This window comes from Euphorbia lathyris, chromosome 9 (assembly GCF_963576675.1).
Source record: "Euphorbia lathyris chromosome 9, ddEupLath1.1, whole genome shotgun sequence".
Classification (NCBI taxonomy): Eukaryota; Viridiplantae; Streptophyta; class Magnoliopsida; order Malpighiales; family Euphorbiaceae; genus Euphorbia; species Euphorbia lathyris.
In genome coordinates, this window is record NC_088918.1 from 29,114,144 (window position 1) to 29,128,333 (window position 14,190).

The window sequence follows — 14,190 nt, forward strand, 5'->3', positions numbered from 1 at the left end:
ACACCATTTTTTATACAAAAAAAAAAAAACCGTTTGCGTGGGCCTTTAATGCATTAGGTTCGAAATAGACGTCTCTCTAATGGTGTATTTCGAATCATTACGGGGGTGTTTGGTAGCTCCTTTTCATGCTCCTTTTTGTTTTTTCACTTCAAAATGAAAAGTTTGAGGTGTTTGGTTAGTGACATTCTGTTTGTCTTTTACCTCTGAAAAGTAGCATTTTACAAAAGCAGAGAATCTCTGCTTTTTGGAAAAACAGTTTTTTCCAATGGCAAACAGCAACCCGTAACAGCAAACAGTAAACAGGAACATCAAACAGTAGGTAAAACAAACGGACCCTACATGTGAGATATCAATTTAATTCATGTCGTACTGATCCACGTTTCCCAATAGGAGACCGCCATTTTATTGGTTAATTAATAGTAGTCTGGCAACGAAAAGGTATAAAGCCCTAAGTTGAGTGAGCAGAAACCCTTTCACATTCAAATGAGTCATTAAGAGACTGTCGAATTGTATTTTAACTCCCACTTCTCAAATTTTAACTTAAGAGTACAACTATGTTTTAAGGGCGAGTAGGAGCGGAAGCATCCCAATTTTTGGAGAAATATCTTTTTACATTCTTACCCCATTTACAATCTTATTGATTATGAATAGTTTAACCTTGTACTCTTGCTCTGATGTTTCTTCTCTAATTTAATGGTTTACTGGTTTCATTTTGCTTGTAGATAAAAGCATAAATTGGAATATTTCATTTATCATTTATATTAATACTAAATTGGAAATATAAGAACGCGTATGATACTTTTGTTTTATGCCTATTAAAATAATGCTTCCAAGGAACAACATGTCCGTCAATTCATGTACAATTATATAAATATTAATATAGTACACAAGTTTTTTTTTTTTTTTTTTTGGGATAATATATAGTACACAAGGTTAGATCTGAAACTTAGTTTAAAAAAAAAAAATCAACTTGAAACTCATCAGAAATTCCTTAGATGAACTTTCTTCTAATTTAAATTTATTATATACATTAATATTCAAACTTGAAATTTAGTAAATGATTTAATTAATTAATTTATTTGTTTATTCAATTTGAAAAATTACCAAAAATGTCTTTCTTATACCTTACATGAATTATTATTTTTTAAATATATATATTATCTTTCGTATCAAAATATTAATATTTTTTCCACCATTGTTGCTTGTTTTTAATTCATTTTTTTAATCTCTTATCCACCCGAATGTTTGTTTCAGCTTTTTAAACGAGTGTTTAGCGTTTCATTTCAAAACCGTAGGAAATATAACATTTGTTAAGTTTATAACCGCAGTATTTAATATTTTCTTTGGAAACTACAACGTTTTGGACCTTTTCATGTTTGAGTTTTTCATGAACATCTATTTGTAGTTATTTATTATTGACAAAATTATCCTTTTTATTTTCACAAAATATGTTTCTTCTTTAATATTATATATGTTTCTATAGCATAATTATCGAAAGAACAAGGTTTGATGTGTTTAATAAATTTTTTCATTTAATTTTTTTATTAATTTATATAATACATTTTTATTCTATAATTTATCTGTTGATTAATTTAAAAATATACATATTGAACATTTTAAATACTACAACAACAGTTCAATATAATTTTACTAAATATTACTAATTAAATAGTTAATAACAAATAGCTAACAACTTACTATAACCGCAAACAGCTAACAACAATAACTATTAACTAACATTTGAATCAAACAGGTCCTATATTTTTTTTCTTTATTATTTTCACCTTGTTAAAACTCTACGAAACCTTGTTAAACTATGTGAAATATTGGTAACATTTTTTTTTTTTTTGAAACCTTGATGGAATTCTATGAAATCTTGTTGAAATATGAAACTCTTTGAAATTTTGGTAAAACTCTGCAATTTGCAGAACTTTGTGGAACATTTGTGAGCTCTCTGAAGCTTTGGCGAAATTCTATGAAACTTGGTGAAATTATATTAACCTTAGTGAAATTGTTGTAGCACGGTTATTATTAAAGGAGATATTGAGGCAGAATTTTCTTTTTTTTTTTTTTGTTGATATTTTAGGAATAATTTTTGAAGATGTTAAAACGATAATGTGCATGTTTAGCAACATAGGATGCCAACATTATTTTATTAGTCATAAAAACGATATGGATGCCCATATGTACGGATTTACTACTCTTTGCTGACAAAGTTGTTTATCAATAATTTAATACAATGACTACTACAAATTAATTAATTTGTAATTTATTATTCATGCCAGATTTCAGTGGAATTACTTTTTTTTTAAGTCAATCTAATTATTACTTTTCCAATTAAAATTTGATATTTGAATTTAATTTTTTCGATTCTTTTTAGAACTTTAAACTAATAAAAATCATAAATTGAATTTCCATCTTAAGTAAATTCATCAATTAAGATCTCATAAAAAATTATTTTATTGAACAGTTTTAGACCATCTTTCCCGAAATTTACCATATAATATTATAATATAAATTTATATAATTTTAATTAATTCAGATTCTAGAAGGGTAAATTTCATGGGCAACCAACCTATTGCTATTGCTATTTCTATCACTCTTTCCAAATATTCCTTTTGTCTAAAGTGTTGGTTAGTGTCTAAATTGATCCAAAATCAACTTATTCAACTAAATTACTTCAATTTGTTTTCCTTGATAAGTTTAATAATGAACATTTCACAAGTTCCAATAAAAAAAAAAAATCTGCAAATTGCCTCTAAAAAATCAAGATAAAAAAAATTAAGGTGACTTAATGAAGATATTAGCTCAAGTCTTCTAAACTAAATCATAGTTAATTACTTTTTTAATTAGTCAATGGCTATACTCCAAGTCTTTGTAAATGATTAAGCTTAAATCTATCTATAAATAGCAAAATCATTACCTTACTTTTGAATCCATTCCATACCTTGAGAAGTTGCAGTTGCAGGAGCAAGCATTTCCCAGAATATCATGAGTGGTGAAAATGGAAGCAAGAAAAGGAGACGTGATGAGGAAATCGAGCAGAGGAAAATCAAAGGCACTGTTATTCTGATGAACTTTCACCACACAGGTTTGAAAGATATCTTCCATGGATTCGAGGACAAAAAGGTTTCTCTGAATCTCATTAGTTGCGTCAATGGTGATCCTGGTGAGCTTTTCTTTTCCTTCATGTTATGAATATGTTCAAAAGTTGTTCTAATTCTAAGTAAGTATTGATTTTGCAGAGCATGAAAACAGAGGGAAATTAGGGTCTGCAGCGTACCTGGAAACAAAAGTTATACTTGGTCACCATGATGAAGATGAAGTGAAATTCGATATAACATTTGATTGGGAAGAGGAAATTGGGAATCCAGGGGCATTCATTATCAGAAATCATCATCATCATGAGTTCTACCTCAAGACTCTCACTCTTGAAGATGTTCCTGGCTATGATTCAATCCACTTTGTTTGCAACTCCTGGATTTCTCCCCAAAAAGATCGTCTCTTCTTCTCTAACAAGGTCAGCACATTTTGGGTTTTCATCAAGGTCCAAATTTTTCCTACCGTTTTTTGGAATCCCATATTTATCCTAACCTAAGACGAAGAAGATCAAGTTTATCCATATTTAAGAGATAATTTGAAAGAAACAGTTAATTGCATATCAAACATTCTAAACAATTTTTTGTGATTAATTTATAAATGTAAAACTTAATTGTTGATATTTTGGCGTGTTGTTTATAATTGTGTTAATTAAGTAAATATTTTAGACGTAATTCATGTTTGAAAGTGCAATGTGACATTTATATAACGGTTGAATTAGTCCCTATATGCTATATTGTCCGCTTTCAACCTCACAGCTTCAAATTGCATCTATATGTCTTGGAAATGCACACTACGTGTGTAGTCTAATTAGTCTATCCCAATTCCCGATGTGGGATTCCGTCTGTCACCATCCTTTAAGGTTGTTGTTTGCTCTCGGGGCTACCCTTATCGGGTAGTTACACTTGTCCTTGGAATAAAGGGAATCAATTATGAAAAGTGTTGACTGTTGACTGGTGTTTGGTTGAAACTGTATGTGCAAGTGCAAACTAGAATGAAAAGAACACTGCTTGGATAATGCTTAATATGATGGAAAATGTGCAGGCATACCTTCCCAATAATACACCAATGCCATTGAGGAAGTACAGAGAAAACGAATTGCTGGATTTAAGAGGAAATGGAGAAGGAGAGCTCCAAAAAGATGACAGAATTTACGATTATGCTTGCTATAATGACCTTGGCGACGACCGTCCCATTCTCGGTGGCTGTGCAGATCATCCATATCCTCGCAGACTAAGGACGGGCAGACCACTTACAAAGCCAGGTTTCATATTCATAATCATCCTTTTCGGATCAATACGTTCACATTTTCGCAAAATTAACATGCCATTGTCTTGAACAGATTCTAACACTGAGACCAGACTGCCTCTGCACAAGAGTTTAAGCGTATACGTTCCTCGAGACGAGCAGTTTAGTCCGTTGAAGCACAAGGAGTTCCTGAAGAATTCACTGAAAGCTATTGCTCACTCTATTAAACCAGAGCTATCATCTCTATTTCAGAGAGAGTTTCACTCTTTTGAAGATGTCCTGACTCTCTATAAGGGAATTGAGCTTCCTGATGGCCCTTTACACAATATCATAGAAACCAATAATCCCCTCCAGATATTTAAGGCAATATTTCGGTGCGAGGAGCCTCCATTCAAGTTTCAAGAACCTCATGTGATTAGAGGTATTGTATTCTCTTTAATATTCAGATTAACAAAACATTTCCATGATGCCAAGTCTTGATGTTCTAATTGATGACTCGGAGTGCAGAGAATTGCTCGGCATGGATGAGTGATGAGGAATTTGGTAGAGAAATGCTAGCTGGAGTAAATCCTGTTGTCATTCGCCGTCTTGAGGTCAGCTGAAGCTCCCAAATTTTCCTATTATTTGTCAAACACAGTAAATAACATAGGAGAATTTTGATTGCAGGAATTTCCCCCCAAAAGCAAGCTGGAAAGTAAGCAATATGGTGATCAGAATAGTACAATGACCAAAGAGCATATAAACAACAACCTAGGGGAGATGACAGTAGAAGAGGTAATGTTTCCCTTTTGATCTTTGGATGCTTTGCTCTTCAATTAGCTTAACTTCAATCCAATGTCATAAGCCAATTCCACTGAATTAATTTTTTTCTTTTTCTTTTTCGAACAGGCAATTGCGAGGAACAAATTATTCATACTGGATTACCACGACGCACTGGTGCCATACCTGAGTCGGATAAACAACGATACTAGTTCAAAGATTTATGCATCAAGAACACTCCTTTTGTTGAAAGAAGACGGTGCCCTGAAGCCACTGGCAATTGAACTAAGCTTGCCTCATACTAAGGGAGATGAATTCGGAGCAGTAAGCCAAGTATACACACCTGTTGAACATGGGATTGGAGCTTCCCTCTGGAAGTTGGCTAAAGCATATGTGGCTGTAAATGATGGAGGTTATCATCAGCTCATTAGCCACTGGTAAATACAAGCATTTTAATGCAGTTTCCGATTTCACAACGGTAATTACTGATATCTCTACCATTTTGCTCATAGGTTGCACACACATGCAGTGCTTGAACCAGTTGTGATTGCAACAAATAGGCAGCTAAGTGTGCTTCATCCAATTTATAAGCTCTTGCATCCTCATTTCAAGGACACACTATATATAAATGCACTAGCTAGACAGATCCTCATTAATGCTGGAGGAGTCCTAGAGCATACTGTTTTCCCCGGAAAATATGCCTTGGAGCTCTCTTCTGTAAGTTACAAAGACTGGGTTTTCACTGACCAAGCACTTCCTGAAGATCTCAAGAATAGGTAAGCTTTATATACATAAAGCTTGGCATACGTCTATTATTCCAATGAGGTGTTCTTCATTGGTGTTTTTTTATTCAGAGGAATGGCAGTTGAGGATGAGAATTCACCGCACGGCCTTCGCCTGTTGATAGAGGACTACCCATTTGCAGTTGATGGTCTTGAGATATGGTCAGCAATAAAACAATGGGTAAAAAGATACTGCAGCTTCTACTACAGGACAAATGCCACAGTCCGGCAAGATCCTGAACTCCAATCTTGGTGGAAGGAAATCCGAGAGGAGGGTCATGGCGACAAGAAAGGAGAAAAGTGGTGGCCAAGTATGCAAACTTGTGAAGAGCTAATAGAAACATGCACCATAATCATATGGATAGCCTCTGCTCTCCACGCGGCTATAAATTTTGGACAGTATCCTTATGGTGGTTACCTCCCGAATCGGCCAACAATAAGCCGCAGGTTGATGCCTGAAATTGAGTCAGATGAGTACAAGAAGCTAGAGTTGCATCCTGAATATTTTGAAGAACTTTTCCTGAAAACTGTCACTAGCAAGCCACTGGCACTTCTCGGCATTTCCCTTGTAGAGGTTCTGTCAAAGCATTCATCGGATGAGGAATATCTTGATCAGCGAACCCCTGAATGGACTTCTGATGAAGAACCAAAGCAAGCATTTAAGAAATTTCAGGAGACACTTAAAGATATTGGGGAAAGAATCATGGAAAGGAACAAAAATACAAGATTGAAGAACCGGGTCGGGCCTGTAAATATGCCTTACACTTTGCTGCTTCCAACAAGCGGAGAAGGATTGACATGCCAGGGCATACCCAACAGTGTTTCTATTTAAACTTCATTCTACTATTTTGCTGTTGAAGTGTCATTAATAACTGCAAATTGTACTTTCAATTGCTATAAAAGCAGAGATGTTAATTTATTGAAAAAATGCAAGTTTTCAGAACATTCAACATTGTGCAAGCAATATATACAGTACGTCCTATTCTCTAATACCAGTTCCTAATGCAAATTCTACCCTAGAATTAAAAGGTCACAAGTCAGGAAATTCACTTTGGATCGTCGGATGCTTAAGCTAGAGAAGTAAAAACAAGATTGAGTTCCAAAATTTCATTTTCCCTTGCATATCACATAATCAGAATGCACACAACCTACAATCTGTTTCCAGGTCTATCATGTCAACCCCACAAGCATTAAGATGGAAATTCTTTTATAAGATATTCAATCAGATGCAGGCGATTTATTATAATGCAGTTTCATCTGCTCTTGGTCGCTTCGATGGTGTTGATTCATCATCTTTTGGGTCAAGATCTTTACTGGGTCCACTTTCAGGTGCCTTATGTTTTCTGCTTAGACTTTGGGAACTTTCTTCAGGTGCAGCACCACCATTGCTTTTTTCTGAGAATGTTTTTGCATGATCCGGCACAGCGATGTCCAATGTTTTGTTTGCAGATGACTGCACTATACTTGAAAGTGGGGGGGAAGGGCAATCCTTGGAGGAGGGAGAAGTCTTAGACTTGTCATCTTCCATCTTTCTTTGTTTCTCAAACATCATTTGAAGACATTTCCCCTGTTCCTCAATCCTCAACTGCAAATTTCTCTGGATCTGTCAAGATAAGATAACATCATCAACAGCAGAATTCCCAAATCTATAACCATAAAAGCTTTACATGCACAAGTATTTTGCAAACACCAACACAATCAGCCAAACATCAGTAAAAACAATGGGTCCATCTAACTGCCTTATTGTAATACACTAGGAATACATGGGATACCATGTATGTAAGAGCCTACATTGATATGTTCTATTTAAGAGCAATACGCATATATATACACAAGGTTATCCTTCAATCAAGGAGACAAACTGACCCTACCAGCAGCTCTAGCAGCCCTACAACAGCCTTAGGCATGCTATTCATTAATTACATTGACTCATGCTCTAACACTCCCCTCTCAAGCTGAAGCATGGATTTTAATCATGCTCAGCTTGCTATAGATACTTATAATATAGTCTTAAAGACAATACAACTCAAAACAAGAATCTCAAGATACTTTGGAATATAAAATATAATCGGGAGACCCAACCTAGAAGAGCAAATTGGACAGGAGAGACAATGGCGGAGCGGAACATCAAGCTTTGTCGGAAACGGACAAGCAAAACTCAGTCGAAGCAACACGCAAGAGGCTGCCAGCACCGTCATTGCACAAAAGGAGATTCACCGGCAAACTAACCGGACAGACAGGTCAGAAGCAGAGAGGTGACGGCGGCGGAAGAGGAACGGCGACAATCCTTTGAGGTGAAATCAGACTCTGCTCACAAGGCAGACAGTAATGCTGAAAGAAACAACCCAAAAATACAAACCCAGAAATTCTGCTCACAAGGCAGAAAACAAATTCTGGAATCTCAATCCAGAAACCCAAGACAGAAGCCAAAACAAGGCTCGATACCATTTTGAGATTCTCCCTAATCACTGCTAATGAGAAATTGCAAAATATTGCTAGATAGCTCCTCAATAAGCAAGTCTATTTTTTTTAATATAGTCTTGATTACAACACATTCACATTTCCTTTTTATTCTATTTGCTGGCTATGATATTTCCTAACGGTGAGAGAAGATGGAAGAAATGCATTATAAGTACGTTTGAGAGAAGTTGTTATTCACGGTAACGGAGCACGTGAAATACAATAAACGGAAAAAGTTTCAATAATAATGTCACACAAAGCAGTAAGAGAATTGAATAATTATAAATAAGAAAAAAAAATCTAAAAGCTAGATTTTTTTCCTGTTAAAATATGCATATTGTGTTAGCATGATTACCATACTCCTGAGGCTACACAGACAAATGAGACGAGCTGGCAAGAATTTTTTTTAAAAACGATGCTAATCAATTGCTCTGTAGATGCCTCTTAGAGCCATCACAGAATGCAAAATATATCCCAATAGGACAGAAGGTGCAGGGGAATGGAAAACTACAATTCAATTAAAAAAGGATAAAACCCATGCTTTTGTCCTAGAAGTAACTCGGTTGCCAAGCAATTAAAAAGAAATACCAATGGCCTGGAAGCAATGAGAGACTGATAGAAACAGAATACTAGCAAGTAGAAACAGAACACACACAAGAAATAGAAGAAATACTGAGGTTCATTGATAGATTTCTGATTTCTCAACAGCAAGAGAACTGAACACAAAACAACGACAATGATCAAAGATAAAAATGGACTAAGCATAACTTAACCCCCACAGGAACTCAGGAAGAACACTTCCCTCTCCAGTCATAGAGCAGAGCATAACTCAAAAGATTCCATCTCTCCCTACACCTATGTAGATATCAACTAAAGCTCTTCTCTCCAGTAACTAACTACCCATACCACGTGTCCTTTGATTTCCATATTACCCTTTATGCCTATTATCATATTATCTATCAGAGATTTCCAAATCAACTTGATTGAAACCACAACAAAGTTAATTAAGAAATCCAATTACTAAAAAAAGAAGAAGAAGGGGAAAACAGCAATGTCAAAACTTTTCTATGCTTTGGAACCTCAATCTAACAAGATAAAGTAACAAAATTTCAGAAACATGCATGTTTTAAGAAAAAAAAGAATTGTACCAAAATGGAACATTGTGAAAAAGAAGAACTAGCCGTGTTTTCCCGACTAGAGCACTTTTTAAGCTTAATTAATAAAACAAAAACATGTTTTTTGAATTCGAAGAGAGAGAGATATATTTAAGCTCAATTATTAATAGCATACCTCAAGCTGTTCATGGAGCTGCTTCTGAACCTCCATTTGCAATCGCAAGGCTTCAGTGATCCCCATGCTCCTGTTATCAAATTCAACCGAAGTTCGTATGATCAACTCAATCACTTATTCTTAAATTCCAGATTAAGTACATGTATGGTGGCTATTTTGACATAAAGGAGCCCAAACACATGCAGCTCCATTCATCACTCATAAAAATATAACTAGACATCACTTTGGGAACTGATGACCTCAGAAAAATCTCATATGAAAGTAATCACAAAACATAAAACAGAAAGAAGAAAAGTTAGGAACACTTCGGCCTAAGAAAATGCTGGATGCACTGAAAGAATGAATTCATCTATTCAAGTGAGGCAATTCAATTCATGTTAGGGAGAAATGCAATTCTTTCATATATCGCTAATACGGATTCAAGCATATGGTTTAGTCTAAAATTTGAAATGAACTGATAGAACTTAGAAGGGAAAGAAAAGGCAGAGGAAGGGTGTTCAACTTAAACAAACAGATAAAAATACTCTCAGACTCATCCTGGAGTGTGGGAACTTACGTTTTCAAATCTATAGATTTCATTTCATCAACGGTGCTCAAATTTTTCTCAGAAGATCCTGAAACGACAAGAGAACAGCAAATTTCAAAATGATGCAACTTCAAAAAAACATTAAAATAAAAGGAAAAAGAAAATAGATGCGGATGATGAAGCGAGTAGACATGAAAACACTGTTCCACAATATCCCTTAGAAAAAATTATGGAACATTAATAAAAAAAAAAAAAGGAGATGTAAGAAATTTTTGGAGGCTAGTCAGGGTTACCTTCAGGTGACTCTGGTTTATACCTGGCTGTTCTGTACTTCTGCAATTTAAACAAATAATAATTGCTACATCAATAAGACATACAACTAACTTCCGAGTGGAAACAAAAATAGATGGTCAAGCATTTAAGATGAAAGAAATTTAACACACCTGCAGGTGGCTTTTAACATGGTAGATGGTCAACCCTTCTACATTCATGAGCTTTAAAACACCCTTTGGAGTAGCTCCTGAAATTTTAAATATAAGTCAATATTAACATAATGCACTCTAATTTCTCTTGCCCTCAGATTTGTGAAATGCATAATATAACCAGGAAAATTACGCACTTTCACTACCACCAAGCTTATTAACAGCTTCAACAAAAGCCTCGTGAAGTTCAGGTGTCCAACGCATTCGGGGTTTGTTTCCACTTGGAGTCGATATAGGGTTGGCAGCGGGATAAATTTCTCCATTATGTACAGATGGATGCTGATGAATTTGGGGTTGCACTGATATTTCAGAAGATGAATTAAGCACCTGTAACATTTTTTACATATTATATAAATGAAGTAACCAGAAAAGTACGAGAGAAAAAGGACAGCTAAAAGACCTTTATCAGTTTAATGACAAAACGTAAAAGGGCAAGAGCTTAAGCAAATTCTAGATATTAACTCCATTCTTTTGTATGGAAGTTTCCAAAAACAGCTCAGATAATTGTCCAGCCCAAACACTTTGTAAAGCACATAGCAAAGATAATTTTATACACAGCTGAGAGATGCGCAGAGAAGGAATCCGACCTTTTGTTTGACATCTGCGGCATCAGCATCATTAAGAATCTCACTCCAATCTGGTTCCAGGTCACCGTCAACAGAGATCAACTGATCTGCCCACTCCTGCCAATCTGTTCTCTTAGAAAGGTCCTCAGATGCAATGACACCAATACTACTTTCCACTTGACCATTCTGGACTGGGACATTTTCAGGAAACCCAAGCAAGTCATGAAGTGGATCTATTGACCAGGACATATCCTTATTTTCTTCAGAGGAATTGATCAGTGTTGTGGATTGCACTTCAGAGTGGGAAGAAAGATTTGGTGACATTGGCAAAGTTCCTCTGTCCCTTGATGACTGAAAAATAAATGGAGAATTTTGAGACCCTCCTCCTTGCATTGAAACTGAAGTAGCATGAATTTCACTAGGAGATTTCACAAAAGATGAGAACAAGTGCCCAGTGGCGCCACTGTAGGGACCAAATGAAGATGCCTGCTGGAGTACTGGGTTCCTGATGAGTTCCTTTTCTGCGCACACCTGAAAAGAATCAGGCAATTTAGGGTACTTCTCTTCAAGGGGGCTAGGAAGAACTGGAAAAGATGAAGACATGGCCAGTCAGCCACCTTGCACTTGATCCCTGATTAATGAAAACATATCAAACATCTATTGTTGCACAGAATCTCAAAACAGTGACAGCAATACAGCCATACAATCAACTCAAACTTAACAGAAACCAAAAAAAAAGGAACTTTGGCACAAATAAGAAGACATTTTTGAAGTTGAAAACGGTCACAATGAATGCTTGCAACACTTTAAAAATTGAAGTGCCACATTAAATTGCAACTATTGATGTTTACTGCTAACTTGAATTTGAAGAAGCGGATTGGATGAGAACAACACACATTGAGTATTCCAAGTAGATAAAACTGAAAGCATAAAGTGGAAGTCCTAGTTGCCAATAGTTTAGAGCACACAGTAGGCAATACAACAAGTCATGGTAAATATAAGAGAAATTTTTGTTCAAGCAGTAATTTTCTGTCATCAGCATGATCAAGATATTCAGTGTAACTTTGTATGGGGGTAAGCAATGATACTGATAACTATTGCAAAGAGAATTAAATGAGCCAGCATTGAGCACATACGCTACTTTTAAAAGGGATCAGATAATAACAGGAATAATGGAAACCCGGATGCCTAAAAATAAAGCAAGATCATAGAAAATCAATCAGAATGCACAGTCAAACCCAACCAGCTACATTATTACACAAAATACGCAACAAGCATAAAATCAATACAGAATATTGAAGTGCTCAGAAAAATCAATTATGCAAAACTAAGGCTATTTGAGCTTGTAGGATCATCATTCAAAACTAAACTCTGAACTATCACCTCTAAAAATAAAAGTATAAAATCGACTAAAACCATCTAAATAACTCCAATTTTAGCAGATAAATCATCTTTGTAAACAACAAAAGAATAATTTTTGCAGGAAGAACCAATATCGAACACCCAAACCAATTTCAAAAGCTAAACTCAAATTCAATTCATACAGCACGGAAGACCATAGTTCCTTGAAGAAAACAATCAATAAACTCTACAACACAATAAATTACTCAGCCAATTCGCAATCAAACAGAATCTCACAATAAACACACTAAAATTCACTCCAGGAGACAGAAAAAGCGGGCAAGAAAATCTAAGACTGTTCATATAAAAAAAAATAAAAAAATCTGGAGCTCAGAAGAATGAAGAGTGGTGGGAGAGAATCTCACCTGAAATTGTACGGAAGTCGAAAATAGAGTCGAGAAGGTGGTAATTGGATAAGTACCCCCAAGTGTCTATTGGAGGCTGAAACGCAAGCAAAAAGGAGGAATATTGACGCACGATATCGATTTGTCTTTCTTGAATTCAGCAATCCCACGAATCCATTCTCTATCTCTCTCTCTCTCAGCACCTAAGAAAATACGTATTTGGCTTTTTGTGTTTCGCTATGATTGCATTGTGATTTACAACTATGAATAAATTGTTATCAGCCGTTGATCTTATTTGGTATTATGAGATCGGAATAAAGTCATGTTTTTTAACGGTGGAGATGTAGAGCGAGGAGGAAAAGCAACACAAGGACTCAAGGTTGTTCTGTTGATGTTGATGATTGTGATTAAAGAAAGGCTGCTACACACAACTAGGAGGAGCCAATGGATCTATATTTTATTTTGGGGGTAAATTATCATTTCAACTCCATGAAAGTCCACAACACATCTCTTATTTTTCCTCAATAGGAGAATACACTGGATATCGGTATATGAAGATCACTCACTTTTCGATTAAATTCTCACATACAATATGACTTTTTATGCTCTTACATTTGTAATTAAAAAAATTAAAGTTGTTTAAATGAAAAAAAAAATGGATATTTTCCAATTGTTTTCGCCCTTAAGTTAAGCTAGAAGTCAACCGAAGGCGAATGATCAAAATCTTCTCTGATTGAGGCAAACTAATGGCTCGTTTTATTACTTTCAGTGAAATTGAGTGGCTAATGGGTTACCCTTAAGTTCAGAGATCAAAGTGACCAAAATAGATAATTTAGGAGGTTCCGTATGGTTTAGACATTTTATTTTTAGGCTTAATGTATTTGTGACCCCTCACCTATAATAATAGCGTTGTTTGATCTCTGAACTAATAAAAGCTTCGAATTGTCCCATGAAGTGATTAAAAGTGATATCATTTAACACTCATTCGCAAAATGACCACTTTAAAGGAAAAGCTTGAGGAACACGCGTTTGACACAAATGTCACCTCGACACTGCGTTGGAATTCCAATAAAAATTGAATTTGGTTGTTTCGGCTCTCTTTCTCTCTCTTCGAGATTACTCTCTTTACCTTTTTCCTTTATTCATCTCGCATCTCTCACTCTTTGTTATTTCAGTAACTAAGAAGATAGTCTGAGTTCTAAAAAAACAAATAAGGTCTCCATATTTTGTCGC

General features: G+C 35.3%; 2 protein-coding genes across 3 annotated transcripts; one reads left to right on the plus strand and one right to left on the minus strand.

Moving 5' to 3' along the window:
• The first annotated feature begins 2,924 nt into the window (after window positions 1-2,924).
• LOC136206157 (probable linoleate 9S-lipoxygenase 5) lies at window positions 2,925-6,878 on the plus strand. The gene is made up of 9 exons (XM_065997105.1): window positions 2,925-3,169; window positions 3,246-3,520; window positions 4,144-4,363; window positions 4,442-4,768; window positions 4,855-4,940; window positions 5,014-5,121; window positions 5,236-5,543; window positions 5,619-5,882; window positions 5,961-6,878. The coding sequence occupies exons 1-9, from the start codon at window positions 2,992-2,994 to the stop codon at window positions 6,718-6,720; spliced, it is 2,526 nt and encodes an 841-aa protein (XP_065853177.1). The 5' UTR covers window positions 2,925-2,991; the 3' UTR covers window positions 6,721-6,878.
• An 87-nt stretch (window positions 6,879-6,965) lies between these two features.
• Window positions 6,966-13,284, minus strand: LOC136206158 (protein PHR1-LIKE 1). 2 transcript variants are annotated; one of them, XM_065997106.1, is made up of 8 exons: window positions 12,979-13,284; window positions 11,234-11,843; window positions 10,784-10,973; window positions 10,608-10,684; window positions 10,458-10,497; window positions 10,195-10,252; window positions 9,639-9,708; window positions 6,966-7,491 (listed from the first exon to the last, which is right to left on the minus strand). In XM_065997106.1, the coding sequence occupies exons 2-8, from the start codon at window positions 11,813-11,815 to the stop codon at window positions 7,129-7,131; spliced, it is 1,380 nt and encodes a 459-aa protein (XP_065853178.1). In that variant the 5' UTR covers window positions 11,816-11,843; window positions 12,979-13,284; the 3' UTR covers window positions 6,966-7,128. The 2 variants fall into 2 exon arrangements, with proteins under 2 accessions (XP_065853178.1, XP_065853179.1); XM_065997107.1 differs by having other exon boundaries at window positions 11,234-11,743; window positions 12,979-13,279.
• Between the last annotated feature and the right edge of the window lie 906 nt (window positions 13,285-14,190).

Excerpts from the sequence above, each read along its gene's own strand:
- LOC136206157 (XM_065997105.1), top strand. The coding sequence starts at position 2,992 with ATGAGTGGTGAAAATGGAAGCAAGAAAAGGAGACGTGATGAGGAAATC. Across the intron at positions 4,769-4,854 it reads AGAACCTCATGTGATTAGAG|AGAATTGCTCGGCATGGATG; the intron begins GTATTGTATTCT and ends CTCGGAGTGCAG. Across the intron at positions 5,544-5,618 it reads CATCAGCTCATTAGCCACTG|GTTGCACACACATGCAGTGC; the intron begins GTAAATACAAGC and ends TTTTGCTCATAG.
- LOC136206158 (XM_065997106.1), bottom strand. The coding sequence starts at position 11,815 with ATGTCTTCATCTTTTCCAGTTCTTCCTAGCCCCCTTGAAGAGAAGTAC. Across the intron at positions 10,253-10,457 it reads TAAACCAGAGTCACCTGAAG|GATCTTCTGAGAAAAATTTG; the intron begins GTAACCCTGACT and ends TTGTCGTTTCAG. Across the intron at positions 9,709-10,194 it reads AAATCTATAGATTTGAAAAC|GAGCATGGGGATCACTGAAG; the intron begins GTAAGTTCCCAC and ends ATTTGATAACAG.